The sequence below is a fragment of the Lycium ferocissimum genome, chromosome 3 (assembly GCF_029784015.1).
Source record: "Lycium ferocissimum isolate CSIRO_LF1 chromosome 3, AGI_CSIRO_Lferr_CH_V1, whole genome shotgun sequence".
In the NCBI taxonomy this organism is placed as follows: domain Eukaryota; kingdom Viridiplantae; phylum Streptophyta; class Magnoliopsida; order Solanales; family Solanaceae; genus Lycium; species Lycium ferocissimum.
In genome coordinates, this window is record NC_081344.1 from 10431113 (window position 1) to 10457041 (window position 25929).

The following is a 25929-nucleotide window of genomic DNA, read 5'->3' on the forward strand; positions in this document are numbered from 1 at the left end:
ATTTATGTTGGGGATTTCTTTTTTAAGTCAACATGATTTGACACTTGACAGTTTCTTTTTAGTTTCTTACATTGTTGATTTCATAGTTCAAACTTCAATCAACGCCTAAGTTGAAGGTCAAGACTGAGAAAAAGTAGGAAATTTGAGGAAAATGTGGGAATCCATTTTTGTTTGTCACTTAATTATAGTACGATATTGCATACAACGAATATACTCCCTCTGTTTCAATTTATATGAATCCATTTAACTAAATATGATATTTAAAAAAGAGGGAAGACTTTTAAAATTTATGGTTCAAAATAAGCTTTGAAAATTTGTGTGGCTGTAAATCATTCATAAAGTGAATTTGTTTCCAAATTAGGAAAGAGGTCATTCATTTTGGCACGGATTAAAAAGGAAATAGGTTCAAACAAATTGAAACAGAGGGAGTATTAATTTTTTTAACAAATTCTAATGTCTCAATTGTATACGTCTAATGGGAAATTGCTGAGGAAATGAGTGAAACAGTTCTTTATAATTTCAATCGAAAGAAAATTATACTTCAAAAATCTTTTGTGTATTATGTTCAGATGTCTTATATGTAAAAATAAAAATCTATTATAGAAAACATAAAACTAAAAGGTAAATAATGTACAGAAGTGCAAGGCCAATTGATTCGAAATTGTAACTTTGCCTGTCTTTTATGTACTATCACTCATTCAACACGTACTTAATATATAAAAGAAACATATTATTGACCTTGAAGATAAAAGAGAATAAAAACAGACAATTGAGTTGTAACTCATTAAAATCCCTTTTTATTTTGAGTCTGCAAAATGTGATTATCATCCGGTCAATTCTCCCAAAAATAAAAAAAATAAAAATAAAAACGATCTCTCTCTCTCTCTCTCTCTTTTTTTTTTTTTTTTTGTTTTTTGAAAGAGCAATCACAATGAACCATCACTCGTTATCTATCTCCACCCCATCACCATGCAAATTCCTTTCACAAAAGAGAAAAAAGAAAATGAAAAGAGACCTTGCTGTCTTATAAGTGAAAACAAAAACGTATCTAATTACTTCTTTCTTGTTTTCATCATGTTTCTTATTTTATTTCCTTAGCAACAAATGAATAATTTATTGGTTAGGTAATCTTTCTTCTTTCACTAGTCGCTGTTAAACAAAAAAAGAAAAAATGAATTTGCATTGGGAAAATAAAGAGGAAACTTGCACAAAATTGGGACGACGTACTTCATGAAAAGACTATAAACTAAAAGAAAATTGTTATCCAAAGCGACAATTACGCTCCTGAATTGCAAAGTAGCTTTATCATGAATATTAAAATACTCTTCTTTCCTTCCAAAAGTAAGATACTTTTAATTTAAATTACTAATAAGCGATGCTAATTAGTCGAGATCAAATTTTAGTTTATTACTCCTTCCCTCTCAATTTATGTGACACTATTTAACTAGTCACGGAGTTTAAGAAATAAAGGAAGACTTTTGAAATTTGTGGTCCAAAATAAACCTTAAATATTTGTGTGGTTGTAAATCATTTCATAAAGTTAGGACATGTTAAAAAAAAAGTGTGCCACAAATTGAGACAGAGGAGTATATGTTTAGGTCGAATATATTCTATAAATCTTTTATTGTTGCTACAAATTTTTAAATTAGTAGAAGATATCGAATTTTTTTAGTTATCTTTATTTTTACTTTTGTTTTATATGATGAACTTAAGTTAAAGTGGTCACATGGATAATGAAAATTCGGATAGCCAGACTCCAGCTTGATTAAAATTGAGATGAAGTAACGATTGTTGCTATTCTGAATTACATAATATATATTGGACCTCCATGATTAATACAGTTATTACTAAACAAAAATAAAACAACATACCTTGTTTTTCAAAGAAATATTGACGATTTTACTAGTCTCTATAAACGTGCAGTTGCACGTTATTCCCAATCAATCTCAATCATAGTTAAAAAAAAAATACTATTTGTAATTATGTAGATTTTTTTTTTATGAGTTACAAAAATATTATTACTATAGTATTGGATTTTATCTACTTAATAGAGTTTTGAAATTGATGTTCTCATTTTTTCTGAATAATCCAATTCCTAAAATAATAGTATTAGGAAAGTTTGTAAGTAGTTTAGGTCTCTTAAATTTTCATATTAGATTCTAATTTGAACTCTGAATGTAACTAACGTATTTTTTTGCTATCAAAGCCTTTATTAATTGGAGCCTATTATTTGAAAGATTTGTAAATATTATAGGTCTCTTCAATTTTTGATATTACATTCTAATTGACTCTCAAAATAAGTGACTTGATTTTTGGCTTACGAATTCTTACAGTACGTGGATCTACGATTAAGTAATGCATTTGTCCGACATCTAATTTGTTAGGGGTCGTTTGGTACACGGTATAAGGTGGGATATCCCAAAAGACTAATTTTGGAATTAATTTTATATCATGTTTGGTATTGGGATAAATTTGAACCTTCTACTAAAAAATGTATAAAATGAAGCTCATACTTAAAGATGAGATATCCCACTCAATCCCATTAATCTTAGGATTATTTTATATCATCTTTTATATGGGATAAATTTATCCCAAAATTATAATCCCAGAATTATAATATGGGGATAATTCTGTCCATGTACAAAACGACCAATTAGAGAACTTCATACTTACGGTTAGTGCATGTTAAAGTTTATGCAGTGATTAGACTTTGATTTGACATCAACGTGATTGGGATTAGAATTGGAATCCGATGCAAACTCATCCTACTGATTGGCAAAGTTTTTAATGTTAGGGGTCGTTTGGTAGATAGTCGAAATTATCCCGGAATTATAATCCCGGGACTAATTTATCCCATCTATTGGGATTATTTTATACCATCTAAAAGATGGTATAAAATAATCCCAGCATAAGTGGGATAAGAAGGTATAAGCGATATCACAAAGACTCAATTTTTATTCATGTTTGGTACAAGGTATAAATTTATCCCAGGATAAATTTATACCTTCTACCAAATATGATATAAAAATTAGTGCTGGGATATCTCAGCTTATACCTTCTACCAAACGACCCCTTATAGTTTTATCGAATAGCTACTGGAGTAACACTTTTAGCAATAGCAACCTTAGAAGAAAACACCCCCTATGTTGAATACACACTGGACATATTACAATTTGCTCCTATTAATTTACAAGAACCCCAAAACTTTATGAAAATAAATGAATTTAGATTTACACTGGTGAGAAAACATAATAACTGTTCTTCAATTTTAAGCAAATTGAAATTAACGATAACAACCCTTATTGATTGTTTGGCTTATCTTAGGCTCATCTTGTGTTAATATTCAACCAATATTAAGCAAATTGGAATTAACTATAACAATCCTTATTGACTGTTTGGCTTATCTTAGGCTCATCTTGTGTAAATATTCAACAACTATTAACTCTATCTGATTTAATTTGTTTGTCTGGTTTAGACTTGGCACGAAGTTTAAGAAAGTAAAAAAAACTTTTGAATCTTGTGGTCTTAAATTAAAGATATGTTGAATGTACCAAAATGCCTTTTAATTTTGTGGTCTTAAACATGCCATGTGAAAAGTTGGTTTAATTTTGAAGAGTTGCCAAAAAGGGAAAAAAGACATTATTTTTAAATGACTAAAAACGAAAGTAAAACAAACAAATTGAAGCGGAGAGAATACAAAATATAAAAAGTAATGTACAAACATGCCTTGAGAAAACTTGAGGGAATTAATTTACAGCTTACTATTGTTTGGGTTAGAAAAGACTTGAAGATATTGGGGACTACATAGTATATCAACTTAAATGTTTCAATTGTCAGCCTCTAATCTTTGAAAAATGTGAAGCCTATTATAACCGTGGGATAATTTGTTGCTAGTTTCAAACAAACTGACATCGTATTGCCATCAAGTTTATGAGATCTTGGAAAACTCTTTTATATAGTCTTCAAGTGTTCTTGCTAGAAAGTTGGGAAATCAGCAGGTCATCGAATATTATCATAGACTTGGTAATGTTGATGCCTTCATGGGCATGGTTACCGTCGAATTAGAAGTGTACGCGGACCCTTCATCCACTGGTATAATCTAACTGGAATTAGTATGACATAGAAAATAAATATTACAATTTTATCCTTAGATAAAAAAGTTTAAAAGAATTAATCTAATCTTAAAGGGCATAAAAGTCGTTCAATATTTGAAGGATATTTTGGTCAACCAACATTTATATTCACACTTTTATAACTATGTTCGTGCTTTGCACGAATATATCCGATTTTCATTAAATCATTAATTTCATGCAAAACACATAACAAAATACGATTAATCGCCTCAGCTTTCACTGCAAAAAGATGTCACCTACTCTGCAACAATCAATGAATATTTGGAGGAATCCCACAACATGTATAAAAAATGACTGTATCTTTAATTTCTTTTAGCTGTTAGATAGTCCTGTTTAAAAAAAAATGATAGGAAAATATGCAAATTACCTCTAAAAGGACCCGTTAATCAGTCTTGACTTTCTTGTGTAGTATTGATGAAAAAATAACGATGAAACTCTTACTGTAATATATAGAAGTAGTAGACATTTCATAGCGTTCTTGTTGTATTTACTTATTTCTGTCCAAGAAGAATTAGAATTATGTTATTAGTCTTGTCATCCAAAACCATTTAGAATTATATCCTAAAAGAATTTTATGTCCAATAATCTAGTTATATCCAACTTTAAATTACTTCATGAATGAAATATTTAGCTTTAGGCATAAAAGTTGTTCAATATTTGAAAGATATTTGGGTCAACAATCATATATATTTGGGCTTTTATGTGATAAACCCGAAGTTAAATGTCTACTAATGAAATTTACGCATCTGTCATCTATGACTGAAGTGCCTGTAAATTGTATTATTTTTATATTAAGCTAAGTACTTGAATAGAACAACAAATAAGAAATTCATTTGTTATCTATAAATATAAATGGAAACAACTGTTTTATCAAATATTAATGTATTCTAATTTAGTAATATCTATTAATTATTAGTTAATAAAAATCATAACCTAAATATTGATTAAATCTTCGAGATTATACTTTTATCCAATATTTACTATACTCGTTGTCTTGAAATAAATATTTTACTTTAGTATACTATTCTTATTATATTTTTTAGCATCAAGCATATGAGGTAATCTAGAACCACTTACCTATTGAAATATAGTCTAATAATTGGAAAAATAGAATCAAAATCATTCCTCAAATTTAGGTTCACTGCTACCCTAGTTCTTTTTTAAAAACACATGTTTTAGTTGGTTTTTTGCTGTCCGCGCGATATTCGGTTCCTCGATTATGGGGATTCAATTTTTTTGTTAATTCATGTAGGAAAAAATATGCCTAAGTATTTCTATAAAAGAAGTCATTGTTCCACATTATCTATCATAAACTTTTTAGGGAGAGAAATTTCTCAATGAGAAGTAGTGTATGATGCCCATTCTGTGAATACAAAAGTCGAATAACAAGAAAAAAGAGATATATTAGATGCTTTATCTACGAACGTGTCCCTATCATTATTACAATTTTTTTTTGGATAATATTACTTTTAATTACGTTACAACTTCCGTTAATATATAAAATCAATCCACTACTGATTCCCATTATAATTAATTTGTCCATCTTTTGTTTAGATTTCAAGATGATAACAACGTTATCTCTGTTCTTGATAGTGTAGATATTTCATGTTCTCACAGTTCTATTAGTTTTACGTTTTACCCAAAAAAGTGTCTTCTGAGGTTCACGTGAAAGCTGATTTAGTAGTTTCTTGATATCTAGAAGTGAAAGAATCTTAAAATCATATATGTTTTGCATGTTATTGTACAATTTACTAAGTAAATTTACCAAGAATATAAAATAAAATTAAAGTATAGGTGTTGGAGGGTAGTTCGTTCTTCAGCATGTGGTGATTAGTGAGAGTCGATTTTGTAATTATCCCTCCCCCTAACACAAATAACTAAATAAAAGTAAACAATAATTTATGCCTAGTTATTTGACAAATATTATAAACTTTGATCTATTTTATTGAATCAAAAAATTCATACAATTCTATGTGATTAAACAAAATAACATAGCGCTCTAAATCAGATGTTTATTAGTTATTTTCTTCGTTATAGTGTCATCAAAAACATGGTTATCCAAAGATTAAATATAAAGAACATCAAATTTATTTTATACTTTGTAATTATTAGGCACCAAAGTATGTTAACTATTAATTTAATGAAAGATCTAAATTTCTGTTGCTTTTGGAACATCCTATATAGCATAGGCATGTTATCTGTTGTTTATTTAGTGTAGATATTTAGGATTATAGTTTCACAATTATAGTGAAATAACAATTCTTTACTGAAAATTAAAGTCCATGATATTTAGTAAAAACTAATATGATAGTTTTTCAGCTGGGTTCGAAGTCCTAAATAGTGTGGAAAAAAGTTAATATTACAATTTTGCCCAATTTGATATTATTTTCTAGAAAAATTTTTAACTTAAAAGGGTAAAAAGTCGTTCAATATTTAAAGGATATTTTGGTCAACTAATATTTATATTCATGCTTTTAAAATAGATATATAGAATTATAGATATAGATATAGATAATGTTTCATTCATAGCTCAATTAAAAGGATAGTTCATGAAAAGATACATAACAGAAAGCATTTCACTCATTAAAGTTATTTCTCACACGTGATATATATTCGAAAGAACATTGATGATGTACAGTAAATCAGTTATATGAAAAAATTGACAAATCGGTTCACCAAATTTTTACCAACTGTAATGCTTCCAGAAAAAAATATATACACGATTAAAGATGGTTTTTTATACTCCACGAAGTTAGCGAGACATCATCACAAATTTTGAGGAAATTGTCACCACTTTTACAAAATTTTAATCGCATGTGCTTCCTTTTTCTTTCTTTTTTTGGTTCCAAAAAGAGCCGTGTTGTTTGAAGTCTCGATGAGAACAGTTTGAGCCAGTGGTCTTTTGATAAAGGTCAAATAATGATTGAGAAAAATGATTTTAAAAAGAAGAAGATGTGAGCAATATAAGGTCAACATGAGAGATGATAATTAAGGTCAAGTCGATTTGAATTTGGAAGAATCAAATCAAATAAGATATAAAGACTCTTCTTTTCTTGTTTAGTATATGCTCATGTATGCACATAATATGTTTTAGGCTTAATGCATGTGCGGCTCCCTAAACTTGCCTCTTTTTTCCATTTTGGCACCTCAACTAAGTATTGTTTCTATTGAACCCCTGAACTCGTCCTCAAGTGTGTCTATCAAACTCCTTAAATTTGATTTTTATTGGAAGCAGAAATTAAATTGGGAAAATGAAGGTGGAGTAATATTTTAGACATGTGGTAAGCTATTCTTTAGGTCATGGGTGTGTCGATTCTGCTCTTACATTGCTAGCTTAATTAATAGCTACTCTTTTTTCCCCTCTCAATTGTTGCTAATCTTAATTAAAAGATAGCATAATTAAATTAGACTATATATGAACATGTTGCTACATTGAAGATGAAATACTATGTAACTCGGATTGTGTTTGATAGACATACTTGAGGACGAGTTCAGGGGTTCAATAGGAACAACACTTAGTTGAGGTGCCAAAATGAAAAAAAAAGGGGCAAATTTAGGAAGCCGCATATGCATTAAGTTGTTTTAACTTATGTATTTTATCAGATAACTAGTCGAGGGTAGACAATACAAAAAAGATAAATTTAGAGATCGAATAATAGGATCTTGCATAATTTAGGTGTGTAAGTGACGATTTCATCATAATTTTGATGTATTTCTATGCTTTATCCCTAGTTTAATATGTTATAACATATTATTTATCATAAATTATCATTAAATGTTATTAAATAAATTTATATATAATTATCTTTTAAGTAACATAATTATGTACACACATTTTTATACTGTTAATATATTAAACTTAAACTCTAAAAACAAATGACACACTTTTGAATTTGAAATTCTTCTAAATTTAATTTTTACTTTATTCTTAATAATATTAATCTCTCCGTCTCAATTTAAGTGTCCTACTTTTCTTTTCAAATTTTTTTTTTCTTCTATATTTAGTAAGTTTTTCAATCACAAGGCAAGTTTAGGACCTCAAGATTTAAAAGACTACATCCATCTTTTATTTAAGTCTTTAAGATCACAAATTTCAAAAATCTCCTTTTATTTCTTAAACTCCGTGTCCAGTCAAAACTAAGGACCCATTTGGCCATGAAATTTTATCACTTTTTTTTCGAAAATGTTTTCATTTTATTTGGAAATCAATGTTTGGCTATGAAAATTCCAAATAAACTTTGAAGTTGTAATTGGAATTTGAAAAATACCAAAAAAGTTTGTTTTCACTTTTTTTTTTTTTTTTTTTTTTTTTTTTACTTTTAATACATTCAGACAACAAATTATTCTTTACAAAAACTATATTAAGGACCCGTTTGGCCATATGAATTATTCATTTTTTTCGGGAGTTTTTTTCACTTTTTTCAAATATTAGTATTTGGCTATGAAAATTTCAAATACAACTTAAAGTTGTATTTCGAATTTGAAAAACAAGAAAAACTTCTTTTTCATTTTTTTCACAATTAAAACAAGTAAATTTCAATGAAAAAACACTATTTGCAAAAACTATAGCCAAACATAACTCTAACTCCAACTCCAAAATACCAAATAAAATGAAAAATATTTGATTTTCATGGCCAAACGCATGCTAAACTCTTTAGAGACGGGGGATCGGAGCACTACTATAAATATAAAATATTAGTATATTATATTATAATCAAACTAAGGAAATATAACTATAAAAAAAAAAAAAAACAATATTAGAAAATAGAAAGGAAAATGAGTAGCTCTTTCTTTGAAGTCTGAAAGGAAATCAGTTAATTGAAAAGCAATACCGTGTTTAATTCGATCATAAAACGCATAGCTTGCTTCATACGTCTCGTACGCAACTTATGTTCAAATTTTGGTAATCGTACTTTCAGATTTATCCATTTTTCACTTCTACATCGAATGATCGCGTTTCGTTGTTGAATTTTCATTTTATTCTAAGTTATACATGTAATATAAGCTATGTCCTCTTTTAATTTTCGCTAATAGATATCTGCAGTTTTTCCTTTTTATTTTTTATTATTATTGTTATTTGTGCTAATTCTTGGTTAATTTTGAAGAATCTGCAATTAATATTTTAGTGACTATTAAATACTCTATGTTTTGAATTCCCTTTTGCTATTCCATTTTGTGTTGTACTATCACTATCCACCATATGTGGGTCCAGGCAGAGCCGAATCCAGGATTTAAATTCTGTAGGTTCCACCTTTTTTAAAGTTTTTTAGCATTGAACTGATTGTGTTTTTTTCAAAAAATTATGAGTTATTGTATACTATTTGTTGCAATTTGTGTTTCGTGTCGAAATTATTGGGTTCAGATGAACTCGATGTTAGAACGCTGCATCCACCTCTGGATCCAGGATTTAGATTCGGATTCGGTTGTTCGAGTAGAGAGAGTAGATTCTGAGATGTATATCTAACTCTATCGGTACTTGTTTTTCATACACACAAATAGTTGGACCCTAACCCTTTGTTAGATTCACCATTGATATACATGTAATTTCATTTGGCAGTGTGATTATAGCATAGCTTGTTTATATGTATAGAACGCTATTGTGGCATGTTGTACTGTTAAGTAGAATATACAAAACTAACTTCTAATCTGAATTATCTTTAAGACTTTGGCACACATATCTCAATCAATCAATCAATCAATCACTTATGCCCGTCAATCCCAAATTAGTTGGTGTCAGCTATATGAGTCGTACCTGTTCCACTTCATGCTTTAACAATACATATATTGTTAAAATTTTCTTTCCTACAGGGGTGTCGAAGAGCAACAGGCTCAGCCAAGTCCTCAAGAAGCTAATAATGCTTCATGGTATTCGTCTTCTGCAGTCAGCTCACCCAGCTCTTCCCGACCTGCAACCCCTAGTTCAAGCTCTTCTAACAGCTTGAATGTTCAGAGTCCGACAAACAGGCCAAGCTCTTTGTCCCATGTTTCCCCTGCAGAGGCTGCTGGTATCATTGCTGCTTTAAAAAATAAGAGGTAATAATTTAGTTGATAGATGCCCGCAATTACACCTCTAAAGAAATGTATCATTAGTTACGTTGCAGTTATTGTAGTCTTTGTTTTGACCAGAATTAGATTCTGAACTTGCTGGGATTCCCTCTACTTTTTCCTATCTGGTTATCAAGAGTGGTTTCATGTCACCATCTACGATAAGATTCAATATAGGTTTATGATTTTGATACACTAATGTGCATAAACCTCCTGAAAAGTCTATAATCTATATAATGGTAGTGATACAACTACGTGATAGGAATCAAGCTTTCTGAATGTTGATGAATTCTGCTTTCTTATCTTATGGGGCATTATGAAACACCAAATTGTGTAATGAACTGAAGTGCATACAGTAAAAACTCTGCTGGATATAAGTTTGTGGCTGGTAGGGAACTACCAATGAATTATAATCAAGATATAACTTTTATATCTGAAATAGATCTTCGTGGTTCGGTTCATATTCAGAGGTATCTTTCTGGTACATGAAAGAGCATATATATTTTCTTTTTGATCATTGGTATCCAAGGAAGCATTTAAAGGCACCCTTTAAGGTACCATTTGCGCATGTCTTGAGACAGACAAATAATTTATATCTGTAAATATGGTTTCGACTCTATGAAGTATCTTTTGCCAAATGCTTCATGACTTGATTATCTGTATTTTTGTGCTTCGGATTGGAAAAAAGAAATAGAAGTACAGGTACTTCTTCTGGTGATTAAGCAATTAAGTGAAGAGCTTAGCCTTTTTCTTCATTCTTCTTTTTGCAATTTTATGTTTCTGATTTTCAAATATGTATTCTTGTCATTTGTTCAGTGTTGATGAGCTAAAGAAGCTTCTTTCTGACAAGGATGCTTATCGCAACTTCTTACTCTCACTTGAGGCTGTCAAGACTCAGAATAATGTAAGTAATAATATTACTTATTTCGTTCTGCTCGGTCCATCTTGCTATTCCTTGTTTCCTTTTATAGTCAAGCATACACCATGGATCTGATTTATTCTCATTTTCTTCAAATATGATATTGTGCTTGTAGCAACTTGAATCAATGATCAAGTGAGGTTCAGTTTCTGGTAGTAAGGAATCAATTTACAGATGGCATATAACTGAATTTAGCTGTTCTGTTTGTGTGAGATTATGCATTCATGATGGCTCAATGTATTGAATCTAGTCAAGCGGCTTACAATCTCATGAGACTTATGCATAACAATGCACATCGTTGATTTTTGGTAATCTCGCCACACGCAAATCAAATATCAAAATACTTGCATTTTTGGAGTTGGATGACCTTTTTCTTGCTTCCTTTCTTCCTTACAAAATGAACTTGGATAAACTTTCTAACTCCTGTATGCTCTGCTCTTCTTCTTGGGCAATGTATGTGACAAATTGTGTATACTTATTCTTATGCATGTTAGCAAGGTATTTTCAACGTGAGAATACAACTTTTGTCAGTTATAGTCACCTTGATGTAATGTTTTGTCGTAACATGTTAAATTCTGTGAAAGCATCTTACTCTTGCTGTTTTCCCCATATTTGATCAGGTCAGGGATGAACTTCGGAATGAAACTCTGCAGCTTGCTAGTAAGTTATGGGTTGCTTATTGCCTTATTATGGGTAATGATTTATCAACTAGTATCTGCAGATAGATTTTGAATGAACTACTTACGCAGGGAAGAATTTAGAAAAAGAACCCCAGATAAGGGAGCTTAGGAATCAGGTCAGATACTTCACATTGCTTCTAGGGCATTGACTTATTTTAAAAAGTACTCTTTAACATTTCAGCATCAAAGCACTGACTTAGGAACAATTTCTGTGTACCCTCCTTTATTGTTGTTCACAGTGCAGAATCATCCGCACATCTGAACTGGCTGCTGCTCAAGAAAAAGTGCATGAGCTGGAAAGGAGAAAAGAACAGCTTCTAAAGTTGTACTCTCCTGTATCACTTCTCCATCAGCTACAAGGTAAATAATGGAAGCACAAAAACTTGTATACTTTTTCCTTTCTTTTGATTCATTTTTTAATACTTTTTACATGGGTAAAATGATTTGAAGTACAATTAGGAGCCGTTTGGACATGATTTCATCTCATGAGATGAAATCGTGAGATGAAATCATGTTTGGACATGCAATTTGGATTTCTTAAGTTGCAGTTTTTTTTTTATAAACATAAAAACCCCACAAGTTGTGAAAACCATCAAAATTTTCCTAATTCTTATACAATCTTACCAAATGAGTAAATCATAGTTCATAATAAAATTAATACGCTACTTGAAGTCCTTTCTAAAAAATACAACATCAATTGATAAAATTTTAGTTCAATAAAAAGGAAAATTGAACTTGAATAGTAATATAACTACTCTTTAATATAATCCTCCCACATGGTACGAACAATATATCCACCAACTTATGGTTGGTAAACATGATTGATAAATATATCTACCAACTTATGGGTCTTTTTTTTACAAAATATAAACGTATGGGTCAAATTTTACATTTATATTTTTTGAAATCATGATTTCAAATCCCAAATCATGCCTTTTTGGATGATTTGGGATTTCATCTCATGAGATGAAATCAGAGATGAAATCGCATGTCCAAACGCTGATTTCATCTCTTGAGATGAAATCGCATGTCCAAATGCCTACTTAGAGATTACTATGAAAATAAGATACTTCTAAGCATACTTGCATCAAGACGCTCTAACTTGAACAAGTTGAACGAAGGGCCCAGTAGGAGTCGAGTCACCACTTAAATTATTTATGTCAAAAGAAACTTTTCAGGTCTAGACATAGTAAGAGCTTGCCATAGAGATTGCTTCATTGTCTTGGTCATGGTGCATGATGGATCTGATGTTAGTCCAATGTCTATGCCAAGCTCTTACTATGTCACGACTGCATAATTACAGCTTTTCATAATGCTTACCTTTTATAGTGCAATCTTCATTGGTTTCCTCTTGACCTACTTGACAAATATGCTTATTTTCCTCAAAAGTTCTTGAACAACATTAGTTTCTTTCAAGCACTTTCCACTATGCTCGACTATTCAATTTCTGTTTTGGATTAGTATGCTCTACACCAGTTTCATTATGTCCGAATGAAAAAGTTCCATCCATATGAATGCTTTCATCAGACTGTGTACAAGTGTTCTTCTTGCTTTGTTAAGAGTGAACCTCAACTCTATCCACCCTTCATTAAGGAGCTCAGTGCAGAAATTCCATGCAATGAGGCAATTATATGTAATTAGGAAATTTCAACTTAATGGCTTCTGCTCAATTTAGTTTCTCATTGTTATGTTGGGATTTTGCGGGGTGGGGGGGGGGGGGGTGGAGAAAGGGCGGAATTTGAAGTGTCTATCATATGCGGCTTTGTACAACAGAACCTAAATGATTATGCGATAACTATGGATTGTACTAATTAAGGAACTTTGGTTACAACATTTTTAGTTTTGTAAAAGTTGTGATTATTTACCATTTTTGTGATACCAAATTGAAGTTGCCCTAGAATATTGAACGGACGGTTAAAGCATTGATTTCTTCTAGTTTATGGATTAGAGAACTGAAATAATCAGACTTGCCAGAAAAAGAATAACAGTTTATTGACATGATGTTGCTATTGATACAGATGCCATGAAGAAAACGGAGGAGGAATCTGAAGCCCTTCTTGGCCAGCTCCTTGATCGAGAAATTGATCTTACAACATTTGTACAGAAGTCCAAAAAACTGACATCCAGTTACCACAAACGTTCCCTCACACATCTTGCTGCTAAGGCATCTTTAGCTGCTTGACTGGTGCTTGATTGATGTATAAACATTAGAATTTTGGCTGCTTCTTGCTGAGACCGTCTGTGTAAATATTCTTCAGGTGTGATTTCGGGATCAATTTCAGACTGACTGCAACTCTTTGTGAGGGACATATCGAATTAAATGTTGTAGAAATATCAGTCGCACTTGCCATCCTTCCACTATAGTATAGTCATGCTTTCATATGCCCGATGTTTACTCATGCCTCATTTGGTGTTATAATTCATGTACTAGAAAAAGGAAGATTTATGGTTTAGTCTTTGCTACTCAGTTTAGAGGCGTGACATTCTGTCTTACAATTGCATTTTAACCATAACCTTTCAGCACGTTTTGATTCATATGGAGGTAACTACTGCAGGTGCAAAGCTTTCTCATTTTACCAGCTCTACCAGTGGATAATATGTGCAATATTGAGAAATCCTAGGAATTCTCATTATCTATTTCCCTTTATTTGAATCCATTTTTATTCCCGGTAAGTGCAGGTGCTCTAACAGTAGATGTTCGAATAATTCTGTTGATTACACACCTCTAAACTGATTAAGAAAATTTGCTAACAAACACTTACATATAAGCGTACCATCATTACTACTTTTATCCCAACTGGTTCGCATTGCCCATATACTTTATTTTCATTTTCTGTTGTTTTTGGATATTTTCATTTTCTGTAGTTTTTGGAAAACCTTAAATAGATTTTGAAAGATTACAGGTCATTGAAGACAACTGATTTCATTTGATTTTAAGTCTTATCTTATTTACATGTGATTCATTTGATTTTAAGTCTTATCTTATCTTTTTCTAACACCTTATATAATCGTGGTGCACATATAAAGTTGTTATAGGGTCTTTACCTAGCTTTCCCATGGCTACACAACTGTATTGCCTGATAGTGATCATTTCTACTCACCTAATCTATTTTAACATGCGTATTTCTGCAGTGAATCAATCTTAACATCTACATTTTTGTTTACAGTCAATTTTGTGGATATGTTGGGACCTTTAAAACGCGACTTTGCCCTCAGATAACGCTGTTAATCACAGCTATTTTATTAGAACTCGTGTTTCATTGTCCACTTCAGGCTTGAGAACATTCCTCTTAGCATATCTCACCTGACACATCAAGTTTGCGAAACCAAATAAGATACTAATCACTCAATATCTCTTCATTTACTGACTATGTGCTTCTCTATATAAAATTCTTAACCAAACAATATGACTTTTTATCTTCACAGAAAAATCCGGCTACTTTCCCTCCCCAGACTTCCTTCTATCACTGATCAACAACCAAAAGTTCATCTCTGACCCAACACTACTTCAAATATATAGCACTTAATAAATTGATGAAAAGGAGAAAACATGCTGACAGTCTCAACAAGCTCAGTTTGAAAATTTATTGATCAATCTATGAAAGCTGGTATAAAAAAGCTTTTTATCTTTCACGTATTCATCCTTTAATTTGTGATTGTTGAGATACATTACGGGGTTTCTCATTGTAGTAGCATAAAAAAAAGAATGATTATCCCGTTACAAAGCTCAGTGTTCAAGAAGAGTTCGAATAGCAGGACAAGGATCTCAAACGACGCGGCACTGCACAGCAGCAATGAGACATAACCGATATACCTTTGCTATTCAGTTTTTCGAACTTCCGGGTGTGTTGGAGTGGAGATACAACAGAAATGTTATTAGATCTTGAACAAACTTATATTAAGCCAAAAAACTGAGAAACGCAAATTCCCAATACACTGGACTAGGAACTAAAAAGAAGAAACCAAGAAGCAAGAACACAAGAGACCACCCTCGTATATAGAAATTTCCACTTTCACGTGATAAACTATACCAGCAACGAGACCCGGAGAACGTTCAGCTCCCTGTACTTTCTTCTTTCAATCTATTCATTTCCTTCTCCCAATTGAGTCCTAACATTTGGCGGCCAAAGGGCACAATAAGGTTGTACCGGAAAACCTGTAGTCAAAGCCCATATTTTAGTTCTTCATGTGTCATGGATCTAATTTACAATGCTAAATCTCAACACTATGCTCGATCTCAATAATTCTAACATGTGCCAGCTGAACATATTTTCAGACCAATTTGAAAACCATTTCCTCCAAAAACCAACAGAAGTTGGTTTTCAGAAACAAAACCGTGACAAAGAACAGCCAAAGGACCAGCTATTGACTAAAAGCAAAGGGCCACTGTCAGTAGTTACCAAACAATTGTTTTTGCCTTCAAAATCCTTTCCCCTTTTTCCCATTCGAATGAAAATGTTTAGAAGCAAATAAAGATGTCTAGACAGTTCTGATCTATTCAGTTTCACCTATATCAAAGTGACTAATAAAGTTTTAGGCTTTAGTGTACGACTGATTTGCAAACCCAATTATTCCCAAGCTAAATCCAAATTAGTACATTGTTCTCCAAAAATCAAACCCAAAAGATTTAGAAATCCCTCAACCAAAATCAAAACCATATTGTTCCCGACCAAAAATTTATAAAGAAATAGCTGCAGAGAGTTCTTTTTCTAAATGAAAGCATGGCTGTTGTGAATCTTTTAAGAGCTTAGTCATTCAAAGCTTTCAAAGTTTTCATACTAGTCTCCTAGTTCAACCATCTCACATAGCAGAGCATAAAACCTGAAATAGCATCAAATACGGAAAATCCAGGTCCATGTATGTGCACGCAGAAAATAAAGAACAGAACTTTAACAATAATAACTATGGCGTAAAGCAGTAGCAGTTCACCAGACACGGAACAGCGGGAAAAAGCAACCTAATAGGTAATTGGAAAGTAAATCAGTTCCTCACTCTGCTCACCTTGTTATTGATATCCCGGATCTGCAGCTTTAAAGACTCGGATGCCTCGATCCATTCAGAATCACCGACAGAGCCACTGCGTGTCCATGCCTTTTTAAGTGCTGACCTCCACTCAGCTACTTTGTTTCTTATCTCTTTGTTCAATTCAACCCACTCAGGTGCACATCTATTTCTGGAGAGAATCCGATACAAGGTATCTTCAGCTGGATCAGCATGAGGATTAGTACTGAGGTCCAAGGGTTTTCCCTTCCCTGGCAAGTTCTCAAATTGCCCTTCTTCCATGGAATGCCATATTCGTTGTTCAACAACATTGATAATGTCAGTTTCTGACCTGATCATATTCCATACAAGATTAAAAGCCAGCATTCCATTACGAAATTTGCAAAAAACACTAACATTGTTTTCCTAATATCCAGGATAAATCAGAATCCTACTATTCATCATTGGTCCAGCCAAACCCAGCAATAGTAACTAAGTGAAAGCTATAGAATTATGCAACACATTTTCATGAATTCAAAGAACATTTTTCTGACATAATGCAGCCTGCCCTAAACACACCTTTATACTTTGGCTGAGTCTACTGGGAAATTTGAGAACTAAAGATATTCTGCTCCAATGGGGCATGACTATCAATGGACTTTGTGTTCTGTGTGGTGACCAAGCTGAAACTTTGCAACACATATTGTTTGAATGTGTCTACTCTAATGGTGGTTTGGAGGGATGTTTTACAATGGCTTCAATGGAAAAGGACTATCTTGGTATGGGAACAAGAGTGGAGATGGGTGTTGCAGGCTAGCAGGACTAGAGCTCCTAAGGGTGTGCTACTTAATGCAGCTTTTGCAGCAGCGATATATCAAGTATGGGGTGAGAGGAATGAAGAGTTTTCAACAACAAATGCACAAGAAGGGAGGAGTTGGTTCACATAATACAAACATTGTTGTGCATCAGAGTAAGGGGGACTAGAAGGCTATTTGAGTATGTTTGTGAGCTATAGTTTCTTTGGTTCTTAGTTGGAAGTATAACTTAGGTGTTTTGTTTACTTTAGATGAGCAGAATGGGTATCTTGCTCTGGTTTTGCAATGAGTTGCTTGGTGATTAATAAAATGTGACAGTTAATTATCCAAAAAAAAAAAAAAAGGACTTTGCTCCGTTCATTTACAGAAAACACCAGTGACAGCATTAAGACAACAAGTACAAAGTTCCGTTAAAATATTAGAGGGGGGAAGCTTTCCAAAGAGATACTTACTCATACAAAAACTAAAGATGCCAACCACAAATCATCAAATTCAATCTCAAATCACCGACTCAAAAGCAACAACAATTTTAACTTCAAGTGTTCCTCCAATTATTCATAAGATTATAATGTCCTTTCACACTAAAAGGATTGCTCAGAAACAAATCAAAGAACTTCAAGTGACTTCGACTAAGAGGTAATTACAGTTACGACACCAAAGCTTATACTAATAGTAGCTCTTGAAGACCTAATAAGGTAAGAGCATATCAATTGAAAAGCCTTAATCACATTGAAACTACTACGATGTAACCCCCAAATACAGCGGAAAAAACACTTTCAGATTTATGACAATCTGGATTCATGTCATAACCTAGGTCTTTTGCGATTCGGAAACACCAAGCTAAGAGCCCTGTAGCAGCAATGCATATCAGCGCAGCAATAACAATTCGATGCATTATGTATTTATTCAAACACCAACTCCAAAAGTTGGTCCTTTTGGTTATGGAAGATATGCAATAAATTTTCTAGGACACTCAAGATATTAGTATTACACTCAAAGAGTCTTAGCAATCTCACTTTAAACATAGATTGCTTTACTGGGACAAGTTCACAACTCATTATCCAATAAAGAACGCAGTTTACTAGAGATAGGCCTCCTAACCGTACAGCCTATCAAACGAAAAATATAAAAATTTCTCAAGTCATGTATAACTAACATGCTAACTGTGTAACTAACTTTCTAATCATCTAAGTAATCTCTAATACAAAACTGACCATTGCAGAACTAGCCAATTTTACTGCCTCCAATATATTTCTAGGTAGAAAGAATATGTGAGGATGTGAGAAATGACCTAACGGCGTCACGTTGACCACGAAGTTCAGGAGGAAGGTTACGGTCATTGACGGCGTCAATAACACCGGAGAGACGATCACTTATTTTCTTATTATTACTCTTAGGAAACTGACTCTCTGGAGGAGTAGTAGAAGAAGCCCATCGTCGCTTGAATACGCCATGGCTGATAGTTTCAATCCAGGCCGTCCATTTATGTGTGGCCGACGACGATAAAGCTCCGATCGACCTCCTAAAGCGAGCTGCCATGGCTGTCAGAGGGGGGATTGTGTGGCCTCTATTGGGCTTGGGCTTAACGGGTCCTCTTGATTTTGGGCAATGCGCACGATTGTCCCCATTTTGGGGTGTTGTTTAATTTTTGTCCCTGGTCTTTACTTTTTGTCCCCATTTTGAGATTCTGGATTCTGACTCAATCTCAATAAAAAAAATCGCAAGGCAAAGATTTCGCAGAAGTTATATCTTTAAGGCATAATTTAGGCAAAGTTTATGCCTTAAGCATAACTAAGTTTTGCTTTAGAAGGCATAATTTGACTTAAGGTATAACCAAATTTTGACTTATAAGACAGAACTTTCGAGAAATCTTACCGATTGTTTTTGACAATCTTATTTGGGTTCTATGCGGCCGACTCAAAGTTGTTTCTTTTGTTATACGTGGCCTACTGTGGATCATTACCGAAGCTCAGTTTTAATTGGACCTCATCCTGATCCAATTTTTGCCTGCTAAAATGCAAAAACACTTGTAATGATGCCTTGCAATATATCTACGTAACGCCCTATAAAGCTAAGTTATTTTTCTTTTGGCTGAATTCATAGACGGCCCTTAAACTTTCCAACATATTCTATTAAATACTCGAACTAAGGCTTGTTTCAATTGAACACATTAACGCATAAAAAAATAATTCAATTACACATTTTCGATTCAAATATTTTTAAAAACTTTTGCAAGTGTTCTCAAACGTCTATTAGATAGTTAAATTGACCACATAAAATATGTTATCTCACATCAGCCTTAACTGAAATAGGTCTGAGGTTTTACGACTTATTCAGGAAAATGCACATAATCAAAGGAGGTGTCATATTCCAGGTGTTTAACTTATATGCATAATGGACGCTTGTGAATGCGCACGAATTTTTTTTTCTAAATTTGAATCGAAAGTCTTAATAAAACACTTTCTTATGTGTTGGTCTTTCAGTAAAATGTGTTTAGTTCGAATGTCTAAATGAAACTCGGTGACAAGTTTAAGGGGTTATCAATGTATTAAGCTTTTTCTTTCTATTCTTCTTTCTTTTTTGGTACACGTGTCATGTGTGACTTGGTGAATTCATGTTGAACTAATAGAGATAAAAGGAGTGGAGCTTTGTTCACCAGTTGTGAATGATCAGAAGAAAACACCTGAAGGCCCAATATGATGTTCTCTTTCATCGTGTGAGCTTTCTCAAGGTGCATGACTAATTAAAAAAAAAAAAATATATAGTTTCAGCTCGAGTAAATGAAACTGTTGAGCACGGTTGTGTTTCTTATTCTATCCATTTTTACTAATAATAGGAGAACAAAATAAAAGAATCTTGCTTAACCAAACTAATGTTATAGGAAAGTAGAGTTGGAGCTTTATCTTTTATGGTTGGACACCACTTATTTTCTCCTTCCATTGGTGGAAAATTTTTCAAAGCCAAAGATGAAAGATTGTGACTGTCTTATTTACTTCTTCACCTTGGCCTAGCCTAACGTCTCTCTCAATCAGTCATCCTAAAGTTGTCATCACAAAAAGAAGAAGAACACAAAAGTTATAACGTATACGTAAAATGTACAAGTGAAGTCTACTACATTGCACTTTGCGTCACACAATTAATTACTATGTCGAAAGATTTTTTTTTTTTGCCACAATTTTCTAAAATACTTTTTAACTATTATGAATTAAATTTGTAACTTATAAGTAGTACTTTTATATATGTAAATTTTATTTAAAAAGACTTAAACATTTTATGTTCGAATTTACACCGAGAATTAAATAATTTGATCCTCCTATGTCGAATTATGTCACATCAAGTGAAACGGATAGAGTAATAATTAGTAAAGTACCCAAAGCTCAAGGATGCGATATAGTGATGAATAAAGTGGGTTGTGAATCATGACGTCTCGGGTTCAAATTCCACCGAAAGTACTAGTCAATTTTTTTTTTTTTTATGAGACACTGAAATACTATGAAATTAGCGTTGAATTAGTCAAGACACACGCAACTGACTTTACCATCACAAGTAAAAAAAATAGTAATGGAATTTGGACATTTGAAGGACAGGTTGCCATCAAAGTTACACTTACAAGCCCCAACTAACCCCAATAAAAGTGGCCAACACTTGCCAATAGCAACCGTAAACACATGATATCCGCAAATTGAAAGATAGAACCTATAGTTTCCAAAACAAAGCAGCAAAGTGTAGAAACCATGGAGAATGCAAATGGGGAAACTAGCAACAACAACAACAACAATAATGCAAGGTTAGCTATAATGGAATTAGCTAACATGATAAGTGTACCTATGTCCCTTAATGCCGTTGTTAAACTCAAGGTTGCTGATGCTATTTGGCAAGGTGCATCAAACATCCCACTCTCTCCCGCTGAAATTCTCGAGAAAATCCGCCCCCCTCAAGGGGGCAGAGACGCTGAGAACCTTCAGCGAATTCTACGCATGCTCACGAGCTATGGTGTGTTCGAGGAGCACGTAGTTGACGATGGCTCTCAAAGAAGGTATTTTTAACCTTTTTTGCAGGCTAACACTAATTTATCATGGAATTAAGCATTTTGTTTTGGATGACGTTTTATCAGAGGCGAATTTAAGATTTAAAATCAGTAGGTATGGTTTTGCTTTTCACATATGTCAATTTTTATTTTTTGATCAAACTTGTTGTGTCTGTTCTAGATCCGCCACTGTTGATTCTACTCTCTTCTCTTCCAATTGCTTGGGAAAAATCCTAATATCTTAAATGATGGAGCAAATATGAGTGTTAAAGGCAGATATCGCTAAGGACAGGTCAAATTCACAAGATGTGTGTCGGGAGTATTAACCAAGAACCTAAGAATATTTTTATACACGATCAATTTTAAGTGATTTAATTGTGTAAAATACACCGTTAACGTTAAACTCACATCTAATTAAGCTACCAAAACAACATTTCCGCTCTAGGCGACTTTGGTTTAACTAGTTAGAGCCTATCGATCTTCTTCTTCTTAGGTAATTAATCGAGGAAATTCAAGCCGAATTTCTAGTATGAGGTTCAATTTTTGCCTTAATACATGTGGTGCTTCTGGTCCACACACTAGATATTTATATGTGTTGGGCACTTGCTAACGAAATCCAAAAGTAGAAACGTATTTGGTATAATAGAAGTCAGTTTTCACACGCGCACACACACAACAAAACAAAAAAAAAAAAAAATTAATAATAATAATAAAAAAAAAATATATATATATATATATATATATATATATATTAATTAATTAATTTCTAAAAAAGGTGCTCCATAGTTAGTGTTCAGCTTAATTCTATAGCAAATAGTCAAGATCTTAGAACTCTCCGTACTTCTAAAATCCAATGTGTTTCAGCAATGTAATTGATTTTATGTTGCAATGAGTATCTCAGTCAGGAAACTGTTCAGTGAGGATTCATGTAGCCGATTCCAACTTATTCGAAATTGATCAGGCGTAGTTATTAATATTGTTTACAGATATTCGTTGACTGAGGTGGGCAAAACCCTAGTAACGGACGAGAATGGCCTATCCTATGGCTCGTACGTGCTCCAGCACCACCAGGACGCGCTAATGAGGGCATGGACGATGGTTCATGAGGCCGTCAATGATTCATCGACCGAGCCATTTGTGAAGGCAAATGGCGAGCCAGCTTACGATTACTACGGAAAAAACTCGGAGATGAATAGCCTTATGTTAAATGCAATGTCTGGGGTTTCCGTGCCATTCATGAAAGCTATTTTAGAGGGATATGATGGATTTCAAGGGGTGAAAACGCTTGTTGACGTTGGGGGAAGTGGTGGAGATTGCTTGAAGATGATTTTAGAGAAACACTCAAGTATTCAACTAGGAATCAACTTTGATTTGCCTGAGGTTGTTGAAAAAGCCCCCCAAATTCCTCGTAAGTAATATGGTTTTATTTATATATTGAGATCGAGTATGAAAATTGAATTATTATCGAATTGAATCATCGAAGCAGGAATAAAATAACTGGATATGAATCTAGAAATGAGGTCTTCCCTCTTATCTTAATCGCATGAAGCTTACCTGAGGAAATAGGAAGATAAGAAAGAAGAGTTAAAAACAAAGTTATGAACATACCATTTAATTCTTGGAAGAACATGTCAAGACTAAAAATAGGAATGTTAAAATTGGGGAGTTTCTTAATATAAAAAAAAAATAGATGTCAATTCTTTTTAAAATAGAATGAAAAAAGTGTCATCTAAAATGTACTTCCTCAAGTCACAGATATTAGTCGTTTTGGCAAATCGGATTGTTTCAAAATGTTTGATGTTTTAACAAAATAGGATATGATAATTTTGCTTAATTAAGTCAGAAATGTACCTGAGAGAAAACGGATAAATCTCTAGCCAAAAAATATCACGAGGTTAAGCGAAAATGATTAAGTCGTGACCTTACAAATGTAGATAGGTCTTTACCATTCATCTTTCTTTTCCATCAATATGATTTTATTTCTGTGGAATCGTACTCCAGATTATTTTTTTTGTCACCTTTAATTGACAAACAGGAAAATTGGGACGAGTGTGAGTGTGTGACTACGACTTTTTGGTTACCTTTGGATCTCTTTCATGTCTTGAATCATAATATGTGGCTAAATCCTAAATATGATAAGTTTTGGCGTGCAGGTATAAAGCACATTGGTGGTGACATGTTCAAATACATACCAAAGGGCGACGCTATTTTCATGAAGGTGCTTTTCTTTTTCTTTAAAAATCTGAGTAATTGTGAACTATAGTTTGTTTCAACTTAAAATTGAGTATTGACCATTAGGTTAGGTTATCAGAGTTGGTAAGACAAAGGCAAGAACTCTTAACGGAAGATAGAGATATTGAAATATATGGTTCAGGAAATAAAATTGTTTCCCCTACCGAATTTTATTTCCCAAATATAGTAGTACTAATTAAATGCACTAGGAAAGATAAGTTCTTAATAGGAATTTCAAGCTCTAGCGCTCTGCTGATTTGCTAGTTATTTCTTGAAAAAAATCACTTATTCCTGCTCAGTGTTCACTCGTTAACCATGCACATGTACAATACTATTTATCATGGTGTTTTTTCTACTCCTTCGGCTTGTCTTGCTTTGAAATATTTAGGACCTGTTTAGCCATAAAATTAATCACGTTCTTCCGGAATAATATTTCACTACATTTGAAAATCAATGTTTGACCATAAAAATTTCAAATCCAACTTGAAGTTGTATTTCCAATTTTGAAAAATAACTTATACTCCTAACTGTTTTCAACTCACTTTCATTTTTGAAGTTGTATCAGTACATTTAAACTTGAGCATCATTCCAAATATACTTTGCAACAAGTATAACCAAACACAACTAATTCATCTTCAATTTCAACTCCACAAATTCTAAAGAAAATGAAAAATATTTGAAATCTGGGGCCAAAAGCCTACTTAGAATGTTTGTTTTCCTGTTCTAGTAATTACTGTACTACTATATTATTGACCTAGATATCGACCAACTACGTGAAAGAGGTAAATGAGTTGTTGCTTTCAAATAGTACGTACATGATCATAATGTATTTTGTTAGGGTCCACCTAAATTTGTTTCTTCATCATTTTGAACACTGATGATGGACGTACAATTTTGGCATTGGGTTTTCGAATTGTAGACCACCCCTGTCTAATCACCATCCTGTCAGATTTTTCATATGGGGTTTGTTTGGTTCAAACGATAATGTTTTTCACAAAAAAGTATTTTTTTTAGAAAATGTTGTTCTAAAAGGAAAACGATATCTTATTTATTTTTTGGTATTCGGTAAGTAAGTAAAATATATTATCACAAATGCATTTATATATAATTTAAGCAAATAATATGTGGATGGGGGCGTTGGGGATAAGGAGGAGACAATAAACGTGAAATGTCACTTACATAAATTGTTCGTACTAAACACATCCATACGTAACACCCTTTAAAAAATTGTGATATGCAGTGGGTGATAACAACATGGACCGATGATGAATGCGTGCAAATAATGAAGAGTTGCTACAATGCTCTCCCAGAAAAGGGGAAATTGATTGCTTGTGAACCAGTATTGCCTCACCATACTAATGATAGCAAGAGAACTCGAGCTCTTCTTGAAGGTGACATATTTGTCATGACAATTTACCGTGCCAAAGGTAGGCACCGGACTGAGGAGGAATACCGGCAGCTCGGCCAACTAGCCGGTTTCGCCGACTGCCGGGGTTTTTACATTGATCACTTCTTTGCCATTCTTGAATTTCAAAAGTAATGAATGGTCACATTACGATAATTTCGAGTAGCTAGTACAAAAGTCGTTCTACCATTAAGATGTTTGATAAATATTTGAAGTTGCAATTGTAAAACAGATCAAACGCCAGTTTCAGTCTCATATGAGAATGGATAACTGAAGCATTTTATCTATCGGTATGAAGAATCACGAGCATAACTGAAATTGCTATTTGGCTATATATATGTGTGTGTGAATCCATTTATGAATCTATATTCTTCGGTTGGTTTGTAAGTTCCAAAATAGGTGTATGGTATATCACAATAATAAAAAGAAAATTAGGTGAATCATCTATGATCATTGCATGCACAATCCATCCTTTGTTCGATTTATTGACTCCGATCCATAGGTAGCATGAGCCCGTTTTCGTTCCTCACTAAGTAAAGATCGAAAATTTGTAATTCTTTCGATATACCGCAATATATAGATTTGTCCATAATGTTTTACGAGTCCGCAACTTAAATGACCCAAAAAGTGACAGGAGGTATCAAAATAACCCATTAAAAATGTGTTACAGAAGTACCTTTCGCGCACTAAATT

General features: G+C 32.9%; 3 protein-coding genes across 4 annotated transcripts; 2 read left to right on the forward strand and 1 right to left on the reverse strand.

Moving 5' to 3' along the window:
- Window positions 1-8863: 8863 nt before the first annotated feature.
- Window positions 8864-14258, forward strand: LOC132049672 (vacuolar protein-sorting-associated protein 37 homolog 1). 2 transcript variants are annotated; one of them, XM_059440568.1, is made up of 7 exons: window positions 8864-9036; window positions 9942-10166; window positions 10995-11082; window positions 11718-11757; window positions 11847-11893; window positions 12017-12137; window positions 13796-14258. In XM_059440568.1, exons 1-7 carry the CDS (start codon window positions 9023-9025, stop codon window positions 13957-13959), a joined length of 699 nt encoding a protein of 232 aa, XP_059296551.1. In that variant the 5' UTR covers window positions 8864-9022; the 3' UTR covers window positions 13960-14258. The 2 variants fall into 2 exon arrangements, with proteins under 2 accessions (XP_059296551.1, XP_059296552.1); XM_059440569.1 differs by having other exon boundaries at window positions 9021-9128.
- Window positions 14259-15680: 1422 nt separating this feature from the next.
- On the reverse strand, window positions 15681-19206 carry LOC132049673 (uncharacterized). The gene is made up of 3 exons (XM_059440570.1): window positions 18864-19206; window positions 16779-17109; window positions 15681-15933 (listed from the first exon to the last, which is right to left on the reverse strand). Exons 1-3 carry the CDS (start codon window positions 19109-19111, stop codon window positions 15832-15834), a joined length of 681 nt encoding a protein of 226 aa, XP_059296553.1. The 5' UTR covers window positions 19112-19206; the 3' UTR covers window positions 15681-15831.
- Window positions 19207-21156: 1950 nt separating this feature from the next.
- LOC132049675 (nicotinate N-methyltransferase 1) lies at window positions 21157-25568 on the forward strand. The gene is made up of 4 exons (XM_059440571.1): window positions 21157-21608; window positions 22586-23007; window positions 23753-23817; window positions 25072-25568. The coding sequence occupies exons 1-4, from the start codon at window positions 21307-21309 to the stop codon at window positions 25369-25371; spliced, it is 1089 nt and encodes a 362-aa protein (XP_059296554.1). The 5' UTR covers window positions 21157-21306; the 3' UTR covers window positions 25372-25568.
- The last annotated feature ends 361 nt before the right edge of the window (window positions 25569-25929 follow it).